Source organism: Hylaeus anthracinus, unplaced genomic scaffold, assembly GCF_026225885.1.
Source record: "Hylaeus anthracinus isolate JK02 unplaced genomic scaffold, UHH_iyHylAnth1.0_haploid 11989, whole genome shotgun sequence".
Taxonomy (NCBI): Eukaryota; Metazoa; Arthropoda; class Insecta; order Hymenoptera; family Colletidae; genus Hylaeus; species Hylaeus anthracinus.
In genome coordinates, this window is record NW_026534337.1 from 2288851 (window position 1) to 2309823 (window position 20973).

Consider the following 20973-nt stretch of genomic DNA (forward strand, 5'->3'; position numbering starts at 1 on the left):
TACCCCATTCAAGATAATCGAACTATTGAACTCGAAAAAATAAATGGGTCGTTTGATTTCATTTAATGCTTATCAATCCCCGCGTTTGTTCGGAAACTTCTGAAATGCTTCATTGAATAGAACTTTTCAACAAATGGTAATCAGTGTTATTACGAATTGTACACATGAAGTACCGAGTCGTATAGAAAGTGCAATAAAACAAATGACAAATATTTTCACCTAATGTTCTGCATAAATTTGTCATTTCTTCAATTAATTGGGGCCTAATAAAAAAACATTAATAAAACCCTAAAGAATTATATAATGTCTGATTGGTTTCAGTTAAATGATAAGCATAACTAAAATGAATTTAGAAGCCTTTGTTAGAAATTTGTCGTGAAATGCACTTGAAAAATATAGTATATTATAAGAAGTATTACTATAATACAAGTTGTAACAAACAAAATAGCGTGCTTGTTCGCAGAATGTATTCAGAAATATATTGTCTATTCTTTTATTTAAATTCTGTTATTGAAAATGTAATGATTATTACAAATTTTAAGAACGAACATTATTGAATAAAATTTTAGGGACTTCGTAAATTAATATAATTAACACCTTATACAAAACTCGGACTGGGGTTACGAAAATTAAATACGAATTATATATTATATTTGTATGTGATATATCTAGCATTTATATACTATTTCTATATTTACTATAATTATGAAGTTGTCACGGTTATCCAAGGAAAAAGCATCATATCTTAAACAAATAAAATTTAATACTGAATTGTTCGTTTTTACACATAACACATTTTACCATTCTATTTGAATAATTACCAAATGATAAATGGATAATTAATTTCCTTTTATTTATGAATTTTTTTCGAAATTTCTAATTTAAGATTTATATATTTCGTATTTGTAGACTCTGAAGACGTTTCGATCTAAATATATAATAAAATTAAAGTCGAAGAATTGAAACATAAAGAATAACGTTTATTTTTATACCAACAAACGAAGTGTTCAATAAAGTTGCATATTTCCCTTTAACCTCAAATTTGAGTAATTGACGTAAATTCTCGGTTCACTCCTTAACGTCCAGACTTTAAATACTTAGCATCGACTTTGACGGAGAGTTAAACTGCACTCCCGGCAAATCCTTCAATTGTCGAATTAACGTGGCACAGTGTTCCTCGTAAACGGGTTTAAGTTACGTTCATCCTTCGGCTCGCCACATGACGAGTAACAAGATTAGCAACAAACAGGTAAACGTGTTCTGGATTCTAATTAACGCGCAAATACGTTACAGCTCCGCTAAGACTAGTCGCCATATCCTTCGTTGCTTTGCTCGGTTCTTGTCTTGATACCCTTAAGCACTATTACCTAAAACTGACTTCGTTAATGGTTCCTATCTGCTGCTTTAACTTTCTGACAAATGTCGGATTCGTTTGGTAGACGGATCATGTAACTACAAAATGAATTATGTTCTGGGTGATTGCGAGTATTTATTGGATTGGTCCATAAGTCCGTGGGATTTGTTGTAGATGTCTTACGATCTTGATTTTTTTAGTCAAACACAAGTGCTATGGAGTATGTCCCAATTTTATTTTAAACAAAACTATGCATTGTATGGAATCGGACAAAATCCTAAAGCTCCTTTAGGAAAGCCCCTTATGCGATAAAAATTAATTTGTAATACAGAGCGCCCCACGCAACTGGAACAGGCTGTACCTCCTGAACGGTTGGGAATAGAAGAAAATGTTATAAGTGAAAGTTAAATGGTTTTGGATGGTGCATATCATGCAACTAATTTTATGCACTTTTGTGCATCGGTGCATCAGAAAAATGCAACTGCACTTTTTTTAAAAATGGGAGCCTATACTTCTGACGACTCGATGCAGTTTCTTGTGCACTACAACAAAAGTAGTAACATGCTTATGGATGTTAAAAGTTATCCGAATTACTTCTCAGTACTTTGTAAAGAGAAGTACTCGTATGTAAGAGTTCGAAATTATTAGGTTTAGACAATAATTCTGTGCCTTTACATACATTCACATTTTATGGGTAGCTTCTAAGTATCTCACAAGCAAAACTTAGTATTACCATGATAAATTAAAACTATTTGGGATAATGTAACTTATTTTTGTTGTAACATAATTGTTGAATAAAACTTTATTTAGGAGTTAAGCAAAAACGGCACTTTTGTTTAAACGATAACTATTTATTATAACGCACAATTTGCATTCTCAAGCAGACGGGATACATACCTATCGCACTGACATCTCTTATTCTATACGACGTACAGTATATATGTATTACACTTATAATATTATTATTATAACCATCTTATAATATCGTAGTACATACTTATAATCGTTTCTTTTTCTAAATTTCATAATTGCACATTTTGGCCTCGTTTGGGAGATTCCACCCCGCTAAGCACCGGGTGAAAAATATTTGCGCTGGGTTAATTCGTGCTTCTACGCCAACGATCGTCGAGACAATAGAGATTCGCAACGAGGTCGATAGCTGCGTGAGTAACGCCGACATTAATTCCGCAGCCAACGGTCTCTATCGCGAAAAAAAGAGGATCTTGATTTTATCGTCCGTACCGTGAACATTTATGCCACCCAGTGTGGCTTCGTGCACACGCCGCGTGAACATTTGCCTTACAATGTGCACCGTACGCCCGTACCTCGCTTACCAACAATGAAAACATTTATATCGTCCAGCACTTTGTGACACAAAGTAGAGGGAATTATGGCCAGCCAGCGTTCTTTTCCGCCGTGGCTTCCGAGAACTTCGCCTGTTCCAACTGTGCGCGCTCTTTGTGTTTCCCTGGAACTATCAGTATGACCAATAATTTCTCGGATGGAACGAGGCTTTATGGTTGGCGTGCAATTTGACAGGCTTTCATGAAGCATCGAGGCGCGATTAAAAAGTGGAATATAAATTTCCGCGCGTTTAACAATGCGTTTAAATTTGCCGTAGCTTACTTATAAGAGGTCAATGATCGTTTGAGTTGGGATAGTATCATTGGTTGATTTCCGTATTTGATGTAATTTCGTTGGTTATCCATTTTTTATCTATTCTTGATTCCAATTTTCCTTTGCTATCTACTTAATTAAATCTGTTGCCTCGTCAAATGTACGTGACATTTTTATCAATGATTCTTTTATCAGAGAAGCATTTTCTGTGTTTAGCAAATTTTATTAATTAAGTACATCGAACGTTCTTTTTATTAATTTACAGAAACAGAATTGACCGCTATAGGGAAAGGGTTAAGGTTGAATCTAGTAATAAATCGCACGTACGATAGTTTTTCCAACACTGCAGCTATACGACAGATTGCACGCTTGGATTTCAGAGGGTTAGTAACAAACTCTTGTTTTATAAATTCAGGGAAAACCAGGACGGTGCATTCCGACGCGGGCTGCAGCAGGACATTGCCGGTTGCCTCGTCCTGGAACGGGCAGGACGCGAATTGCAACGGCAATAACAATGGTGGTAGTAACTTGGTGAAAAGGGAACCGCTGGCTTCGGTGCCCTGTCAGGTCGCCGAAGTCTCGACGTCCCTTCACGCGACAACCACCTCCGTGAAAATCGAACCAGTCCCACCGAAATCGGAAAACGGTGAGTCTTACGCAACTTTCCCAAGTTTTTCGAATTACACTTTCTATTCGTGTCTTCGTCGGTTGTGCGGCGTAACGGATAGCAAGTTTCGAATCAGTGTCTCTTTATTAGTAACTTGTGGTAGGATGTATTGAGTTGGTACATACGTTTGCGAGGTTTTAATTTCATCTTGAATATATTGGGTCGTTCGAAAAGTTTGCGACGATTTTTAAGATAAATTTAATGGCAACATATTTGAATCTAGACATACATCTATTGAATTATATAGATACAATTTTGTTTCATAACCTTTCCCCATTTTGCACACAACTTGAAGATTTCATCCTTCCAGAATTTCTTAGATTTTCCAACAAAAAGCTTTTCAAGATCATTTTTTACGCGAACCAAAGAGTTAAAGATTTTGATATTAGTGGAATTTTGTAAATATGTAGGTAAGTAAAAATCTGATGGTGCCGAGGGTTAACTAGCTCTAACAACTTTTGTCGAGTAGTCGAAGACACGTAGGGCCGTACATTGTCCTGATAAAATATAACGCACTTCCCATTCGCTAGTTGTGATTTACGATTAATATAACCAACTCCATAAAATTCTCGTGGATGCTGGTTTTTGATATTTTTAATATTTCTGTTACTTCATGTGTCGTATAGCATGGATTATTTTCGATCAGTACGTTGATCTAATTTTCAACAGTACTGGAGAGTCTACTCGAAGGTTCTTGATCATCAAAGTTGATCATCATCAGTTATAAACCTAGCAAACCACTTCCACACAACTCTATTGGTTAAAACACCTTCACCATAAACAACGTATATCTTGTTTGTTGCTTGTATGGCATTTTTGCCACCAAAAAGAAAGCATCAAGCGCATATAGTGCACTTTGTTCCCTTTCATATTTAAGGGAATATAAAACCGCTACATATAGTGTATCTCATCTAAATTTTGTTTTAAGGATGACTCAAGTATGACCTTTTAAGAGATGTACATATGCCACTTGTTTTTAACAATTCTGATATTTCAGACCGCCAATCGTCATGAACTTTTTGGACAACCCAATATCCAGTAACAACTGTCTATTCTTCATGATTGACATTAACCAAAGCTTTAGGGTGTAATTCGTGACCTTTGAGTAATATACTTCAACATTTAGCTACCATTTCAACTAATTTCTGTAGGAGTCAAAGAGAATATTCAACGCGTACAATTTACTCTTAGTATAGAGGATGAATTATTTCTTTCTATACTGGTGCTTAACACTTTATTTACCGGAAGCCTATTTATAGGCTTTTTAATTGCAGTATTTAGTTATTCGAATTTATTTACTGTGTTGATGGTTGTCTACTTACAGTCTTCAGTGTTTAGAAACAGATTTTGCTTTCAATGTACCCAGTAACAGTATGGAGGAATTATTGTAAACCTAGATTGGCATATGCTACTGTAGAAAATTCTCTTTTGAATAAAAGACTGTTTCTAAACAGCCCGGCAGATGAAGTGTTAAGAAGAATTTGTGATTTTATTGCTTTTAAACAAATCAAATTTGACCCTTGAAGAAGCTAGCTACAATGCTGGAGAAATGTCGGAATATCTTACCATATCGCTTGCATTCAGAAGCTTCAGTTAATATCAACCAACAGTCTGTCAGTTATATATAATAGTATGCGTTATTCGATAGCTTTTGGTTTTTTCTGTTACATCATTTTGTATGATTTTATTCTGTACTAAAAAACAACGATAATTATGCGAAAAGTGTGGAACATCGAATTAGAATAAGCATCACCGACATGTGCTACTTTATGAATTTGATCGCGGTTCAAATGTTGCTGATGCTGCTCGCAACGTTTATGCAGTCATGAAGAAAGTTATGTTGTTGACAAAACAAAATGTTTCCCTCATTTTAAGGATGGACATTTTTCAATAAATGGTTCCATAGAACGATTTTTGACACACAATCGTGACAGCAAAAAGCATAGATATGTGTTTGACAAAAATGAATTCGAATTTCGTTACGCAGAATACAAGTTCAAACTGTCTGAACAGAAAATGTTCAGTTTGTCTTTAGTTAGCTACTGAATAATGAAAATATATAAATTGACGTCACTCTGATCTCTTAAAAAAAATTGAGATTAAGAGAACTGCATCATTATTCGACAGTGTGCCAACCAAATGGTCAATTTTTAAAAGAGACATTAAAATTACTTTTATTAGTGGTGTTACTCGTTACAAAATATAATTTGTGGACATGTATTGCTATCGCTTGTCAGTTCCTGACACTGCTAGCCAAAGGTTTATGATGGGAAGAAATATAAACTTATCCTATTAATGCGTTTATTCGTCGATACTTCGAATGGTATACTCGATTACTTTTCGTATCATTTAACCCTTTATTCTTGAAATTCAAGATTTCCTACTGCGCCCACTTTGTTAGCGATTTCTACGCTAGAAAAAAATGCCAATTACTGCAACTTTTGTTTCTTTAATATGTCGACTACTTGAAGAATTTGTAAGTTTAGAACCAAATTAGACAAATAACACGGGTATTGTTCTACAGTTCATACAATCCTAGGACCAAGCGTACATCTCGTTTAATTCGTTGAAGAAGTCCCAAACAAAAGAAGACAACTACAGTAATTGCCATCTTTAATTTAGATTTGTATACTATCTTAATGAGAGAAACGAATTAAGTTTAACGATTTACTTTACCACGTTTTGTCCGTTGGATCTGCGTTGTGAAATCTTTCCATAGATTTAGCAAATTATTATCGTCGCGCGTTTCTCTGTATTTGTTCTAGGAGTTTCTAGAACGAAATGAACTTTACTGACATTCTGTATTTACTGGTTAAAATAATTAGCGGAGGCGAGTGACTATGTGGCTTAGTCAGGTGTCCAATACTTTAAAAGTTTCAATACGTCGTACAGACCATTTCAGAAACAGGTGATCGAAGTTCAAGAGCATATTCTTCTCTATCGTAAGGATGAAAAAGTACCTTAAGAACACGGATCCGGAACCGCCTCCTCTCCGAGTTTGTAACCACTTTTGTGTACAACAGAGTTTGGCAAGCACGCCTGCCAAGTTTACAGCTACAAGTATCTAGAGCTACAAGTACTGCTATCGCTTTTTTTCTCTTAGGAGAAGCCATGTAGCCAATAATAGTACGTGCCAGTGATATCGATGTACGTCGTTAATTTTAGGCGAAAACTGTAGTTCTTTATTTATCTTAAGAGAATGTCTAGATAAGATAGACAACGTTTTGAATATGATTAACTTTTAGACGGCCGCGTGAAGTTCATTAAGGATCCCAGCCTCATTATTTCATTAATAACTCATTTTCTTAAATGAATTTGAAATGAACCTGTCATTTCAAACATGCCTTTCTGGATTACCCTCGTTTTAACATCATATCGAGATTACACGCTTCTATGTTATCTTGAATTAATTGAAGTTAAATAATTGAGATCTACGTAGGTCGGTTAAAGATCCAACGTGACATTTTACGTACACGATACACTCCATTGTCATTCAATCAATTAAAATTATGAGTCATATTTCTAGAATATAAATTGAGTAGACATGTGCGTTTGAAATTATTTATTTATAAAGTAAATAAGAATTATCGTATGATATTTTCTCCATTACAAACATTTTCAATTTGTTCGCGATTCATGCATTTAGTATTTGCTTGGTCCTCGGTTGTAAATGTACACTATCTATTACATTTCATGTATTGAAATACTACTGTATTCCATATTATGTCAAATGAGTATGTAAACTCATGTAATCGATTGCACACGAAGATCAACCACAAATGAAGGAATTGCAGTTTACTATTTTTAGGTATGATGGTGTATTTTTGTAAAAAAAAAAAGAATATATGTATATTCTACATTGATTATACATTAATTAGCGCCAAAAAAGAATAATGTGTACCCTGTGAAGTGGTATTTTCATGTTTTAATATTACATATTATCCATAGTATCCAATTATTTGAAAACCCACTCAGTAAATTCAGATATCATTACCTCACTTCAATAAATATGAATTTATTACAAACCAGCTTTTGACTGGAGTCTCACCTTGAAAAAAATCACAAACACGGTGATGTATCGAAATAAATGGCCAGTAGTGTACTATGTACATGAAATAATTTGACTAGTCACAGACTTAGTATCGACTCGTGTCTGCGCTGATTAATTTCTTGCGGCGAGTGCGTGGCTGGAGGTAAAGCAAGAACTCGAAAAAAGGGGTTGAATGTTAATCACAGTCAACCAATGAGAGGTGAAGTCGGCGAGTGGAACCTTGGTCGAGGAACCCCTCGCAGATCTCTGCAATTCGTGTGCGTGAACCCTTGGATAAAAAGGCGCATGGTGTGCGCTGCTGGTCGTTTTGTTCGTGTGACAGGAAGGAGGAGGGCAGTGAGTCGAAGAGGGTTGGAGAGGAAGTGTCACAGGAAGTGTTTAACAGCGACTTCGTTCTTGATTAATCGCGAAAAGATTCGTCTGATTCGAGCCATCTTCCAGACTTCTATAGATGGATAAAAACTAGACGGAAGATTAAAGAGTAGGGTGGAGAGAGAATTATGAAAGAAATTTTACTTTATTATAGAAACCCAAGGGGTCGCGAAAAATTGTACTTTTGGTCAATGAGTAATAGTAACTAACAATTCGTAACTAAATTAAAAGAACTACGATTTGTAACTAATTTTACAAATAAAGGAAGTTGCAAAAGAATTCTTGGGTTTAAGCTTTTAAGTTACGACCAGCAGCAAATTTTTGAATTATGAAATGTCTTATTCTTTAGAGATTTTTAAGAATTCAATTTGATAATTCGACCACTACATACAATATAATAATTTGCAGTAATAACATAATAGTTAGTAAGGAATTGCAAAAACTTACTCTGAAGATATCTATAGTTATATAATTACAAAAGATGACAATTAAAAATAGTCCATACATAATTGGCTATTAATTTTTCGCAGATTAAATAATACACGTCATAGAAATCTAATTAAAATAGTTCAACTCGAAGAGTAACTTCTTTTCGTTAATAAATAGAATTTTATTTTCATTCTCCATTCTCAGACAATCGACGGAATTTCGTAAGTTGTTCAACGAATTCGTTTCATAAACTCGACTCGTTGGAGAACTAGAAGAATTCAACGCAGAAATGCCAACAAATTTATTAAATTTTCAAAGCCACTTTGGCTCGACTTTTCGTTGGATTCGGTGATAAAGCAGCGACGCGAATTTACAGCGCGTGCACACATGCTAAAGTGGAACGCAATTCCGGTGGCACCTATTTTGCTTCTTTTGATACCGAGACGACCTTCGTTGTCAAGTTACGAAACACACTTTTGGCATGAGGACACACGTACCAGTTGTACAAGAAAATAAAAGGAAAAAGAGGAGTAGCATGGCGAGACAAATGAAGAAGCTAAAACACGCAAGTTGGAAAGGATGGAGTCCATTGATGACAGTGTGAAACTAGACGAAAGTAAATGAAGAAAAGGAGAAAAACAAAGTGTAGTAAGCAGAAGGAAACAAAGCGAAAAGAGACAACGTAAACACAAAAGAACTAGGAACACAGATACTAAATATTAATTTCAAAATTAAATACTTTTTAGCTACTGTCGTTTATTCATAGTTTATTACTTAGATTGATCAACCATTTTTTTATCAACTACGATATTACAATAATGAAAATACCTCATTCCATTTAAAAACCATTGATGACCTTAAAATTCAGAAACAAACGACCATGAGATTTTTTTTTCTATTATGGTATATTCCCCTTCGAAACAAACATTTTCTTTTTGAGACATATCTTCGTATCATTAAAAGCAACGGAAATATTTTAAGGACAAGTCTTAGATGACTCACTATCTATATACTAATGTAGAAAATCCTTTTCTAAATTTTGAACTGATTTTAAATTAGTAAATAAAGTGTTAAAATATGTAACTAATTCGTTGGATACTACGTCTTAAAAATTTGATTAAATCGAAGGATATGTATTAGAAAGAGTTATTCAACAGAGGTTTTAAGATTTATTTTTTAATAAAACACAAATGTGTATGGTTTATATATCCGATTTTTTCATTTTAATTAAAAGTATATGTGATTACAATTAATCGTGAAAGACGATACCGTACAAGTTTTGACAACGATTACGTTGATAGACTTATATTGTTATTAAAGAACAGAATTCTAAAGGCCGTGTTGAACAACTCTTTTTTTACGATGAACAAGTAAGTTTGGGTGTGGTAGGAAAGGATGAAAGTAATGGGGAACGTGCACTGATCCGATCTGTAGCGTATTCAATGTCGACAGACATACGTACAAATGAATGCGATATAGATTTGTCACAGTTCCAATGATTGAGAGTCGGTATACGAGTAAAATGGATGTTCAGCTTGGCGAACGAGGATTGACGCGTGAGTGGAATACACTATTGCTAAAAATGCTGGGATCTGTCGCTATCTAAAGAATATTCATATGGTTTCCATTCACGTATTGAGCTGAATCCAGCTACTACTCTCTACAGGGAAAGAAGAGAAGCTTTTGGACATTATTTAGGCCATGTTTTTTACGAATATTTATAGAACCTACGCAATTTTATTTTTGTGGAAATATCATTCTTTCTGTGAATGATTTCATAAGATCCTGGCGTTCAGTTACAGATTTTTTTTATTTTTAAAAACTTCTAACGCTTCGAGTATTTAAGAGTAGTTTGTGCAGGACATTTGTTAATTTTGCAGTTTTTCTAGGTAGAAAACAACTCATGCAACCTTTAAATATAGAAATGTAATTCATTTTTATAATTATTGTTAGAATTATTATTAGTGTTAAAAAAATAGAGAACGGGTATCACCCATTGTTAAAAAAAGATTAAGTTTTGAATAAATTTTAATCTCGACATAAATTGTTCTGTATGACTAATTGTTATTTACATTTGTTTATATGTGAACGAAGGTCATCGATAACCTTTTACCTATCAATTTATTTAGACATCAATTCGAGTCAAATATAGTAAAAGGAGAAGTTTCTGTATTAATATGTATTACTTCGGCTCCCACCAACTTGTGTACACTACGAGTATGTAAAAACCTTTATCTGTTTTCTCAAAACGAGTATTACAAGCTTAAAACGTCGAAACACGGTTATTAGACTCTGATAGGTACAAGCTAAGACTAAAGTAAGTAGTAAAGCTTATGAAACCTTAGAAAAATTACTTTCTGTATTAGCACATATTAACCTGGACTGATGTTAATTTGCACTCACTGTAGATACAGTGACTCGTATTAATATTCGGTCACTATAGTACCTTATTCATTAATTCAATGTACACCTGACTATAATTCAGTTGATATATTGGGTATTCGTACAAATTTGTCGTTTTTTACGGACAAAATGCTGTATCAGAACTTTTATGACAAAGATGCATCACGCTGTGGTCGACCTATCACAGAACGATGGGATGAAATCATGCAAATGGTTGAGAAACGCCACGAACTTTTTCGAATACCCAATATTTTTTGTTGTGTGATATGTTAGAACGTATATTCTGTTTAACAGAAATGTAAATTTTATTTACGTAACATATCGAATTTGTAACATGATAAACAATTTACGAAACGAATAACTCAATACTAACAATTTCAATCCTACGGTAAAACCTGATAGTGGAAATATTATGGTGTGGAGCTGCATTTCGTCAAAAAGAGTTGGAGAGTTGGTATTAATAGGTGGCATTTTAGATAAAAATAAGTATTTGAAAATCTTGAAACAAAGTTTAAGAAAAAGTGCACCTGCCATGAACATAGAGAACACATTTAAATTCTATCAAGATAATGGCCCTAAACATAAAATAGTTCAAGAATATTTATTATATAATTACCCTCATGTGTTACACTCACCACCAGAGTCACCGGATTTAAATCCTATTGAGAATTTGTGCGATTATCTCGACAGAAAGATTCGAACAACACCAATCAGGACAAAGCACGAATTATAATAAACATCGATTATTGGAAGAATGGAAGTGTACTGCAATTAATTGCTCAGAAAAAATTACTGCAAATATGTCTAACCGATTGCGACATGTAATTAAACAAAAGGGCTATCCGACAAAATAGTGATATGTTATTTGATCGAATGCACACAGACTCATTTCTTATGTACACCATCAAAACTCGATAAGTGTCCGATTATTAATACGACGCAGGAATAATACATTATCCAGTATATTGTTTGTTACATTACGAACTCGGTATAGTAAATAAATAAAATTCACGTTTCTGTTAAACAAAACGTACGTTCTAACATATTACACAATAAAAAAATGTACAAACTGAATTATGATTAGGTGTACATTGTAATAATGAATAAAGTACTATAGTGTCCGAATATTAATACGAGTCACGGTATATTAAAAGCTATTCTCTTGAAGCAAGTATCGGATAATCTCAAAACACGGTTAATAAACTCTAGTAAAAAGACATTGGAATCACTGAAGGGTACGTTGATCTCGATTGGCATCAGCTTATATACAGTGGGTGTAGAAAGTATTCGTACACCGATCAATTTCCAAAAAAAACTGTATATAATTGTAATTTATTAACTTATTTTTTATAAACAATGACATTCTACATATTCTCGGAAATCTTTAGAATAGATAGATTACAACAAAAAAATAGCTATTTATGTAAGTTACGAAATTAACAAGAAAAAAACAATTAAACGATAAAAATGTTGAAGCAATAAGTATTCGTACAACTGTTTAAAAGTACTTTACTGGAAATATGATGTTTTTTAATTCGTGCGGAGCAATAAACTAATGTATTTACGTTACAAATTCTACTGTAAATGGTTCGTCATAAAAATCGTATAAATACTTATTGCTTCTATACTTTTACCCACTTTTCGCATTTTTTTTTGTTAATTTCACAAATTATATTAACTAGTAAATGCTGTTTGGACTATATCTATCTTAGAAACTTCCGATAATATGTAAAATATCATTGATTACAAAAAAAGAAGTTAAGAAACTACAATTTCACACAAAAGTTTCTTGGGAAATTGATCGGTGTACAAATACATTCTACACCCACTGTACATAGTAGCCCTGTTAAAAGCCTTGCCTATTTGCAATAAATATCGTAAGTTGACAATCTCAGAACACAGTCAATAAGCTGTGGTAGAAAGGCATTCTACTCGTTGATACGTATGTTATTCTAGATTGCCATCAATTCAAGTATACTATATTTCTTTCAAAGCCTTGTCCTTGCGCAACGAGTATTGCCAATTGACAGCCAAAAGCACATATAACAATTTATGAATCAAGATAAGGTGAAATTAAAGACCCTTCGAAAGTGTTCTGGTACGCATCAGGTTTTGCTCGAGTTAAAAAAGCGAGCAAAACATAAATTAACAGCAATTCTAACGACAATCGGACCAACGAATACGGAGGACATACCCTATGAACCACGAAAGCAGGAAGTTCATCGCAAATGGTCCTAGCGATAAAAGGAAACAGAACTGTAAACAATCGAGTGTCCATTATTCAGCGATGACGAAATCAGCCGATTACAGGCGAGACACGATTGTCCCGTCCGTTATAATGCTCGCTAGATGTCGAAATCGATTCAAGGAAGAAGGAAGAATGCGTCGAGGCCGTCGGATGAGGAAAGGGATGACGGAAACGTGCGAAGGGTGAAACGGAATTAAGGAAGCGAGGATCGCGGGCCCGTGAGACAGAGAGACGGTCGAAGAAGAAAAAGAGCGGACGTCGAAAGGGTCGCGCAAGAGAGGAGAGCGTCATAGAGAGAGCTAAAGGGCGTTTGCGGTAGGAGGGGGGGGGGGGGGACGAGCCAGAGAGGGAGAAGAGAAACAGCCTTGTTAAGTAGGAGGTCCGTGGCACGCATGGCGACGCAAACACAAGGCGTGGCTCGAAAGAGTCTCGACCCTATGTCTATCCCTGGTACTCGCTGGCACATGCACGCTCTCGCGAATGGCACGATCACCAGCCTACGCTTATCTGCACGCGTTACGTCACGCGGGTACCGCGGCGAGTAACGACGAGTAAAACGTGAAAGAGCGGCGGAGTCTGGGAGAGCCGTCGGCGTCGTGAGAATTCATTCGGTAGATCTGATTCCAGTCCGCGGCGGGAATCGATCGCCGGAGCGCGTCAAGAGGCTGCCGTTGGCTTCTTTTATTTACACGGTTTCGATTCCTTTCATTCGCCGAGATAGACGACTATCCGTCGTCGCGGTCCAGTGATATTGCCATGGTGTAGCGATAGGAATAAGTTTCGCAGTGGTAGGTTGCACGGTTGACGAGCGTTCGCAAGACGGAGAATAGATAACTTCGGAGCTGAGCATAGGCATGATTCCAACTAGGTATGTTGATCGCTGAAAGTGTATTCAGATGGTTATGGTCGATGAAATATAGTGACTGAGATAATATTACGTTCACCTCTAGGATAATATACGATGGGGCGTGTTGGATTCTTCGGGAACGTGGAATAAAGAAGTCAAGGCTTGTAAGATAATAAGTGATAAGTTTTTAATAGCACGTAAAGAAAAGGTGCCCATACGACGTATGCAAAAGTATATGAAGAGACGTATGTGTTGGCGTGACGAGTGCTGCCAAACCTGACACGTTAAAAATATTAAGTAAAACCAAAGAAATGTAGCCAACGTGATTCTAGTTCAATGGTAACCTTGTTATTTCAACAGGGCGGAATTCGTAGTACAAGACTGGATAAGTGCAATAAAATCGGGATCTAAATGTTGCAGTTATCCAGTCGAGGTTTCTATTCTGTGTTTACATTTGGCTCGAGTCGAGCGTTGAACGTAGAAAAGGACAGAGTGAAAGAGAAAGAGGTCCGAGGGAAAAAAGCAGTCGGCAGAAGCGTATCGGCGAGACAATAGCAATGTAACAATAACATATCTCGGATAGGATCACATTACACTGCTCGCGTTTGTGCATTTATGTAGTTAATGCTGTCTTGCATTTACCCAGTCTTTACTGTACACCCGGACAGGTAGTAATTTCGCATGAAAAAGTAAAACAAAAATTTCAGTATGAGATATTCATCTGCGGTTTCATTTTCGAGAAAATGGATTACTACGCAAGCGATTAAATACGATTTGAATATCGTGTACTTTACTACAGGTTGTGTCTCTGTGAATATGGCGGTCAACACTATCGCCTCTTATCCTGAAAACAAATCGGGTCCGTTAGATTTCATGATGCTTAGGTGAGAGTTTGTACTTTGGTGCAGAGACCATTTACACCGTCCAACACGAACTTTGTTCTGTAATATCCACTGGGTAATCCTCATAGCGTTCCTCGCCCTAAATACGATTCTGAAAGCCAAATTGCTCCACCGCTCTCAGTTTTCGAAAAACTTGAGGTTTTGTAAAATCAGCCGATTTTGAGAGAGAATATGTAAAATATGTAAAACTAGTGTCAAACTAAAAACGCTAGATAGTTCTATTTAGTCTTAAAGGATAAAGAAGAGTTTTCTTAATATGTAGGTGTATTCGTTTAGAATTGTCGGCTTCTTTGAATGCTTGCAAATGAACACTGAAGTTCAAAGAGGTGCTGATGGGTCAAATTCTCACGAAATATTTTTGTATTTTTGTCAAAAGTTCATCGCCTAGGACGAATTTACTACAATAAGAATTATCGTTATTTTAGTAGTGCATGCTCTGCTATGAAATTTTTAACGTATATAGAATATATTCTATATTAGATTAGGTTTAGAAATTGATTGACCATATAACTAACAAAAATTAAATCATTTTCTCATCTTTTATATTAACGGTGCATAGAGTAAAAGAACTTTGTGATGTTTATCACATTGATTCAATATGTTTAGACATATTATACAAATTTATCTTCATACGTGTCCATATGAAATTCACCTTTGTTGCTCTTCAAACCCAGTGTAATATAACTTTCATTTAATTGCTTGCTACTATAAATATTGATAAGTTTTAATTACAGTGCCTAATTAATTGGGTAGGTACATCTTGAAAAGATTAACTTGAAGAATGTATGTTATAAAAAGACTTCCAAACGAGCCTTATGATATTAATTTTTAATAAAACACTACTAAAAGTTCAAGTAACTAGTACCTAGTAAAAAGTTCTTCGCTTAGGACGAATTTACTATATATTATCGGATTCTGCAAATATTTCTGAAAATAGAGTAATTTAACTTTCAGATTCATGTTTAGAACAAGGAACGCTATAAGAATCGCCGAATGGATACTGCACAACCTAAAAAAAGCTTAAATTTGTTGTCTTATCTTCGTCTTTGGCCATGTGTGCATTAGATCTTACACTATTACTCGAAAAAAATTATATTCAGTCTCTATTTCTTGAAATATTCTAAAAGAAATATTCAGAAATTTATTTCTGGAGATGACCAGTTCTTGCACCAGTCTTCGTCTGTTCCTGGAATTCAAGAGAACAGTGAATGGGACACGACACCGAGTCTTAATCGGTTTCGTTGCTAACTGACCGTTCTGAAAGAAAAGATTCTGTTGATGTGACGAGTTTGATAACTATCTGTTGTTGCGGTCGAGTCGAGTGATGTTATTGCTGTAGGGGCAGGAAGAAATTGTATAGTGGCAGTTAAGTGTGCGTGAGATGAGTGCAGTAGGACTTCGATTATTGCACGATGTCGACAAATATGAAAGGGATAGTCATTTAGCAACAAGCGGGACTAAAAGTAATAGTGAGGACATGCTGTGTGCCACTACTATTCATTAGATTGGTTACCTTGATTATTGCAAGAGTTTTTAATCCTAATTTTCAGCAATAATAAAGATTCTACTGTGGTTAAAAATTGAGCATTCGTAAGATAGATACTCGATAGTATAGTATAGGCATGAATCGACATAGATCACTGAATGTAGGTATGTCCAGATAGTTACAGTTGGCGAAGCAAATATAGTAATCTACTTAAGACAGTTTAGAGTGAACTGTTCAGTGACATTCTTATTTGGTATAGATCGCTAACAATGATAAATTATTCACCATTACCATTATGTCATCACTGCTAGTCACTTTAAATTACTCAGGACGTACCACAATTCCTAAGCGACTAATTAAGCAGCTATCGCAAAACGACTTGGACGACCAATCGTCAGACTATCGGTTGACTAACCTTTGCATCGCGGCATCGTCACGATATTGGCGCAGTATAATGGGAATGTTCTATTTAACAGGTTGACCTGAAAGTTCTTTTCATAATCTGTGCGTTTGGCTTTATCAGACAATGTTCAGTCAACTATAAATGTAGCTTAGTCTGTTTTTCGTTGGATTTGTACCATTCGGTTATCTTGTACCTCTTTAATACCACGTTTGTTCTCTAGTAAAGTGTCCTGCTTCATTTCTATGTGCCTTGATCGTTGGAAAATTAGAGACTACACTTGCAGCACGTCATGCTACACGGCTCTAAGAAAGACATCAGTTCTTTTTTTATACTGATGATGAGGTTTTAGTCGCATATGGAGACCGCACTATGTATGTTCAAAATGGGTCTAAACGCCCTTACAATGCAAGAGACTAGAGATAAACGGGGGATTTCAGTATCTGCCTCGATGAATCAAATAACGAAGAGAACGCTATTTACGATCATCGCTTCCCTGGCATTGATTAGCTGGGAACTGAGGGTGGGTTAACTCACTTCAGTGATTTTCGGACCTCAATGATTACAAGCGTAAGCTTTGGTATACTTGTGTTCTAAACTATCACAACTACATTTGTGTACTATTCCAAACTGTCTCAGAATATCCAGGAGCAAAGATTTTACTCTTAAAGGTCAAGAATATAGCAACTGATCATTTACCATGGATACCGTCATCATATAGTCATTAAATTCCTAATGAAAGGGACTATCATTCTAGGTGTTTCAAAAAGGTGTGGCTTCATTTAAAGAAATGAAGATGACCTTGATATTTTTTTAAAAATGACATAAAAACAAAAATGTTTTTGGCATCGTGCGAGCCCCATTGGACCATTCAACTTCGTCCTTGTGATATTTGATATATCCTCAAAAACATCAAAAATATTTGAGATTGTAACGTTAGGTGCCTCACCCTGTATTTTTTGTTCTTTTCTTTTACATTCTTTTTTTTTTATATACGGAGAATTCCAGCTGAAGGTGATCACTTAAATATCTTCCTTATTTTTTGTGACATATGAAAATTGTTTATAGCATAATTTCAATGATTTTGGAGAAAGCCATGTACGAATAATTTCTTTTAACTTAATTTTTTCAAGTTTTTTCAAGATCATTACCTTTTTGAACTTGGAAAACATATTCTTGTATATTTCATTTTGGAGCTGATGGAAAAATATATTCGATGAGATCTAAGTCGTAACCTTCGGATGTCCTTGAATACCAAAATAATAATGAAAATCTGAATTTTCTGTGCTCAAAATGATGCTTGTCGACAGTAATACAGATGACAACAGCGAAGCGCTGAACGTATGAGTCATATTTATCAACTAATACGACCAAGGTCTGTTGCCTTGCTGATTGCCGAGAAATCAGTAGTGTATCGCTAAGTGTTCCGCCATTGCGTATTATTCAGAGCAAGAAGGAATTAATCTAATTTACAGTATTGGTGAAGCTAAACAGTGCATAAGAGAAGCTATACGTTTGTATGCAGAAAGATTTCCTGATTGCACCTGTCCATCGCGTTGTTTGTATGCTAAAATGGCCGAAAACATCGAGCAAACCGGTAGTACCAAAAATATAAAATCTAAAAAATCTAAAACTGTTACGTACGAAACGAACGTTAGAAACGTTGTTGCTACTGATAGGGTAAAATCTACACGACAGTATCATGCAATTAGAACAAGAACTTCGCGTCTTGACAGTCCGGCGAGGATCTTGAATCCACTGACCACCTTCTTTTTAGCAGTGGTTTATAAAAAAGTAAAAAAAATTACGCCAAGTACATGAAAAAGTGGAGGACTCAAGGAGTTATCATTGAAAAATAGAAGATCCCCATAAAAAACTACAAGAAAGTAGAAAAATATATGAAATCGAAATGAACTGCCAGTACATGGAGGTGCTTTTCAGCACAGTGCAATGGCGACACTGGGTAACACAATGTAAAATTCGGTGCTTTCCATCTATGCGTAGCTAAAATGCTGTGTTCAACAGTGCAAACGTTCAGATCCTAATGACAATTCATGTAAAGTGACTGCTCCGCACTTTGGCGGTGAAATGAAGAAGCTAAATAGCGCATCATCGACAAACTGAGACTGTTTAGAAATTTGCCTAGATTTCCGCGGCCTGAAAGTCAAATGCTTGGCGTGGCCAGGAATTCTTATGTCATCAATACCCATACTTTCTCTCTCATGGACTTTCAGGTAATTTGTCAATTTAAAACTCTGACAATATTATGAATACACTTTCATTGTTATTGGGTTTTAAAATATTTCTAAGATCATTCATCGATGCCAATACCTTTACCCTCGCAAGCTTTCAGATAATTTGTCAGTTTAAAACTCTGACAATATGAGTACATTTTCATTATTTTGCGTTTTAAAATAATTCTTATTCATCGACACCTTAACCTTGCCTGGCCACGCCAAGCATTTGACTTCCAGGCCGCGGAAATCTAGGCAAATTTCTAAACAGTCTCAGTTTGTCGATGATACGCTATTTAGCTTCTTCATTTCACCGCCAAAGTGCGGAACAGTCACTTTACATGAATTGTCATTAGGATCTGAACGTTTGCACTGTTGAACACAGCATTTTAGCTGCGCATAGATGGAAAGCACCGAATTTTACATTGTGTTACCCAGTGTCGCCATTGCACTGTGCTGAAAAGCACCTCCATGTACTGGCAGTTCATTTCGATTTCATATATTTTTCTACTTTCTTGTAGTTTTTTATGGGGATTTTCTATTTTTCAATGATAACTCCTTAAGTCCTCCACTTTTTCATGTACTTGGCGTAATTTTTTTACTTTTGTAAAGTTTTTTATGGGGATCTCACTTCTTTTTACAAATCATTTATTATATAGAATCTGTTTTAAATTTGTAAAAATAAAATTGATATTTCTGTAAACTCTGCATAAGAAGTCTAAATTGTTTTTTTTTTTTAATTGAATAAAGTAAAATAAAGAGAGAGGAGATAACAAAAGCGAATATACAGGGTGTCCCAAAAATGTTGTAACACCTTGAAAGGGGTGGTTCGGGAGGAGACTCGAGATTCCTTAGCGAAAATGTACGGGGTTTCGTTAAGGAGATATTAACGGAAACCACTGACTAATCAGTTCGCCCGTATGCCGGTGTAGCGCCTGTGGTAGCGTATGAGTGCAGCCGCCTAGCGCGTAGCCTACGCTTCACCGGCATACTCGCGCTCTGATTGGTCAGTGTTTTCCGTTAATATCTCCTCAACGAAGCCTCGGACAACATGTTCGCTAAGGAAAAAGTTGTTTCAAATCACCTACCGAACCAGCCCTTTCAATGTGTTACAACATTTGTGGGACACCCTGTATATATATTTTATATAATTTATTAATTATAAACATTTATTCGTTCAATTTATAAATAATTATAAATACCTGCAATTTTTTTTCTTGCTATACGAAATTTTAATTTTAATGATGAAATGAGAAAATGACTCCATTTCTATAAGCTGTACATAAAAAGTCTAAATTAAAAACATTTTAGTGGTATGGATCTATTCTGTATGAATGAAGGTACCTGACAATTCAGATTTTGACAACTTACCTTGTAATGAAAACCGATAAACATTTTATAACAGTTGCTGCAATTTGTTAACGAATAACCTCCAAGCCTGTGGTTACCTTCATTTGTATATTAAAAACAGTTTTCTGTATGAATAAAGGTATCTGGCAATTCAGATTTTGACAACTTACCTTGTAGTCAAGATCGATCAACACTTTACAACACTGGCTGCAATTTGTTATTAAACCCTACATAAAAAGTCTAAATTGAAAACATTTTGCCGATATAAATATAATTAATAATGCAATAGTGTAAAAACTTTTGACACTTGGCAGGTTATGAATGATGACATCTGTTTCGACTCTCGACGCTCGATGGCCGACGAACCATGCCGAACCGAATGATTCCGAGAGTCGACGAACGACGCTCGGCTTTTGCTTAGCTTCTATTGGCTAAGGGTTGACGACGGGAAAATCATACGAAAAATACCGTTTCTGACAGATTCATGACATGAGATATTACGATATATCAGTTGTACGTGGATCGATTTAATTGATTTTGGTTTTATTCGAAAGCTTATATGCGGTTTACATTAGAAAAATGCCTTTAAATTTAGAAAATATTGTAGGCATGT

At 35.3% G+C, this 20973-nt stretch overlaps 1 protein-coding gene across 2 annotated transcripts in view; it reads left to right on the plus strand.

The window, feature by feature from the left end:
• Positions 1-20973, plus strand: part of LOC128887986 (uncharacterized) — a 456277-nt gene that overhangs the window by 362849 nt on the left and 72455 nt on the right. The window contains exon 8 of one of the 2 annotated variants that reach the window (XM_054144535.1): positions 3387-3617. In XM_054144535.1, coding sequence (XP_054000510.1) covers positions 3387-3617 — 231 coding nt within the window. Of the gene's footprint in view, positions 1-3386; positions 3618-13794; positions 14010-20973 lie in introns of those variants that run through there. The other variant, XM_054144536.1, reaches the window with a different exon arrangement.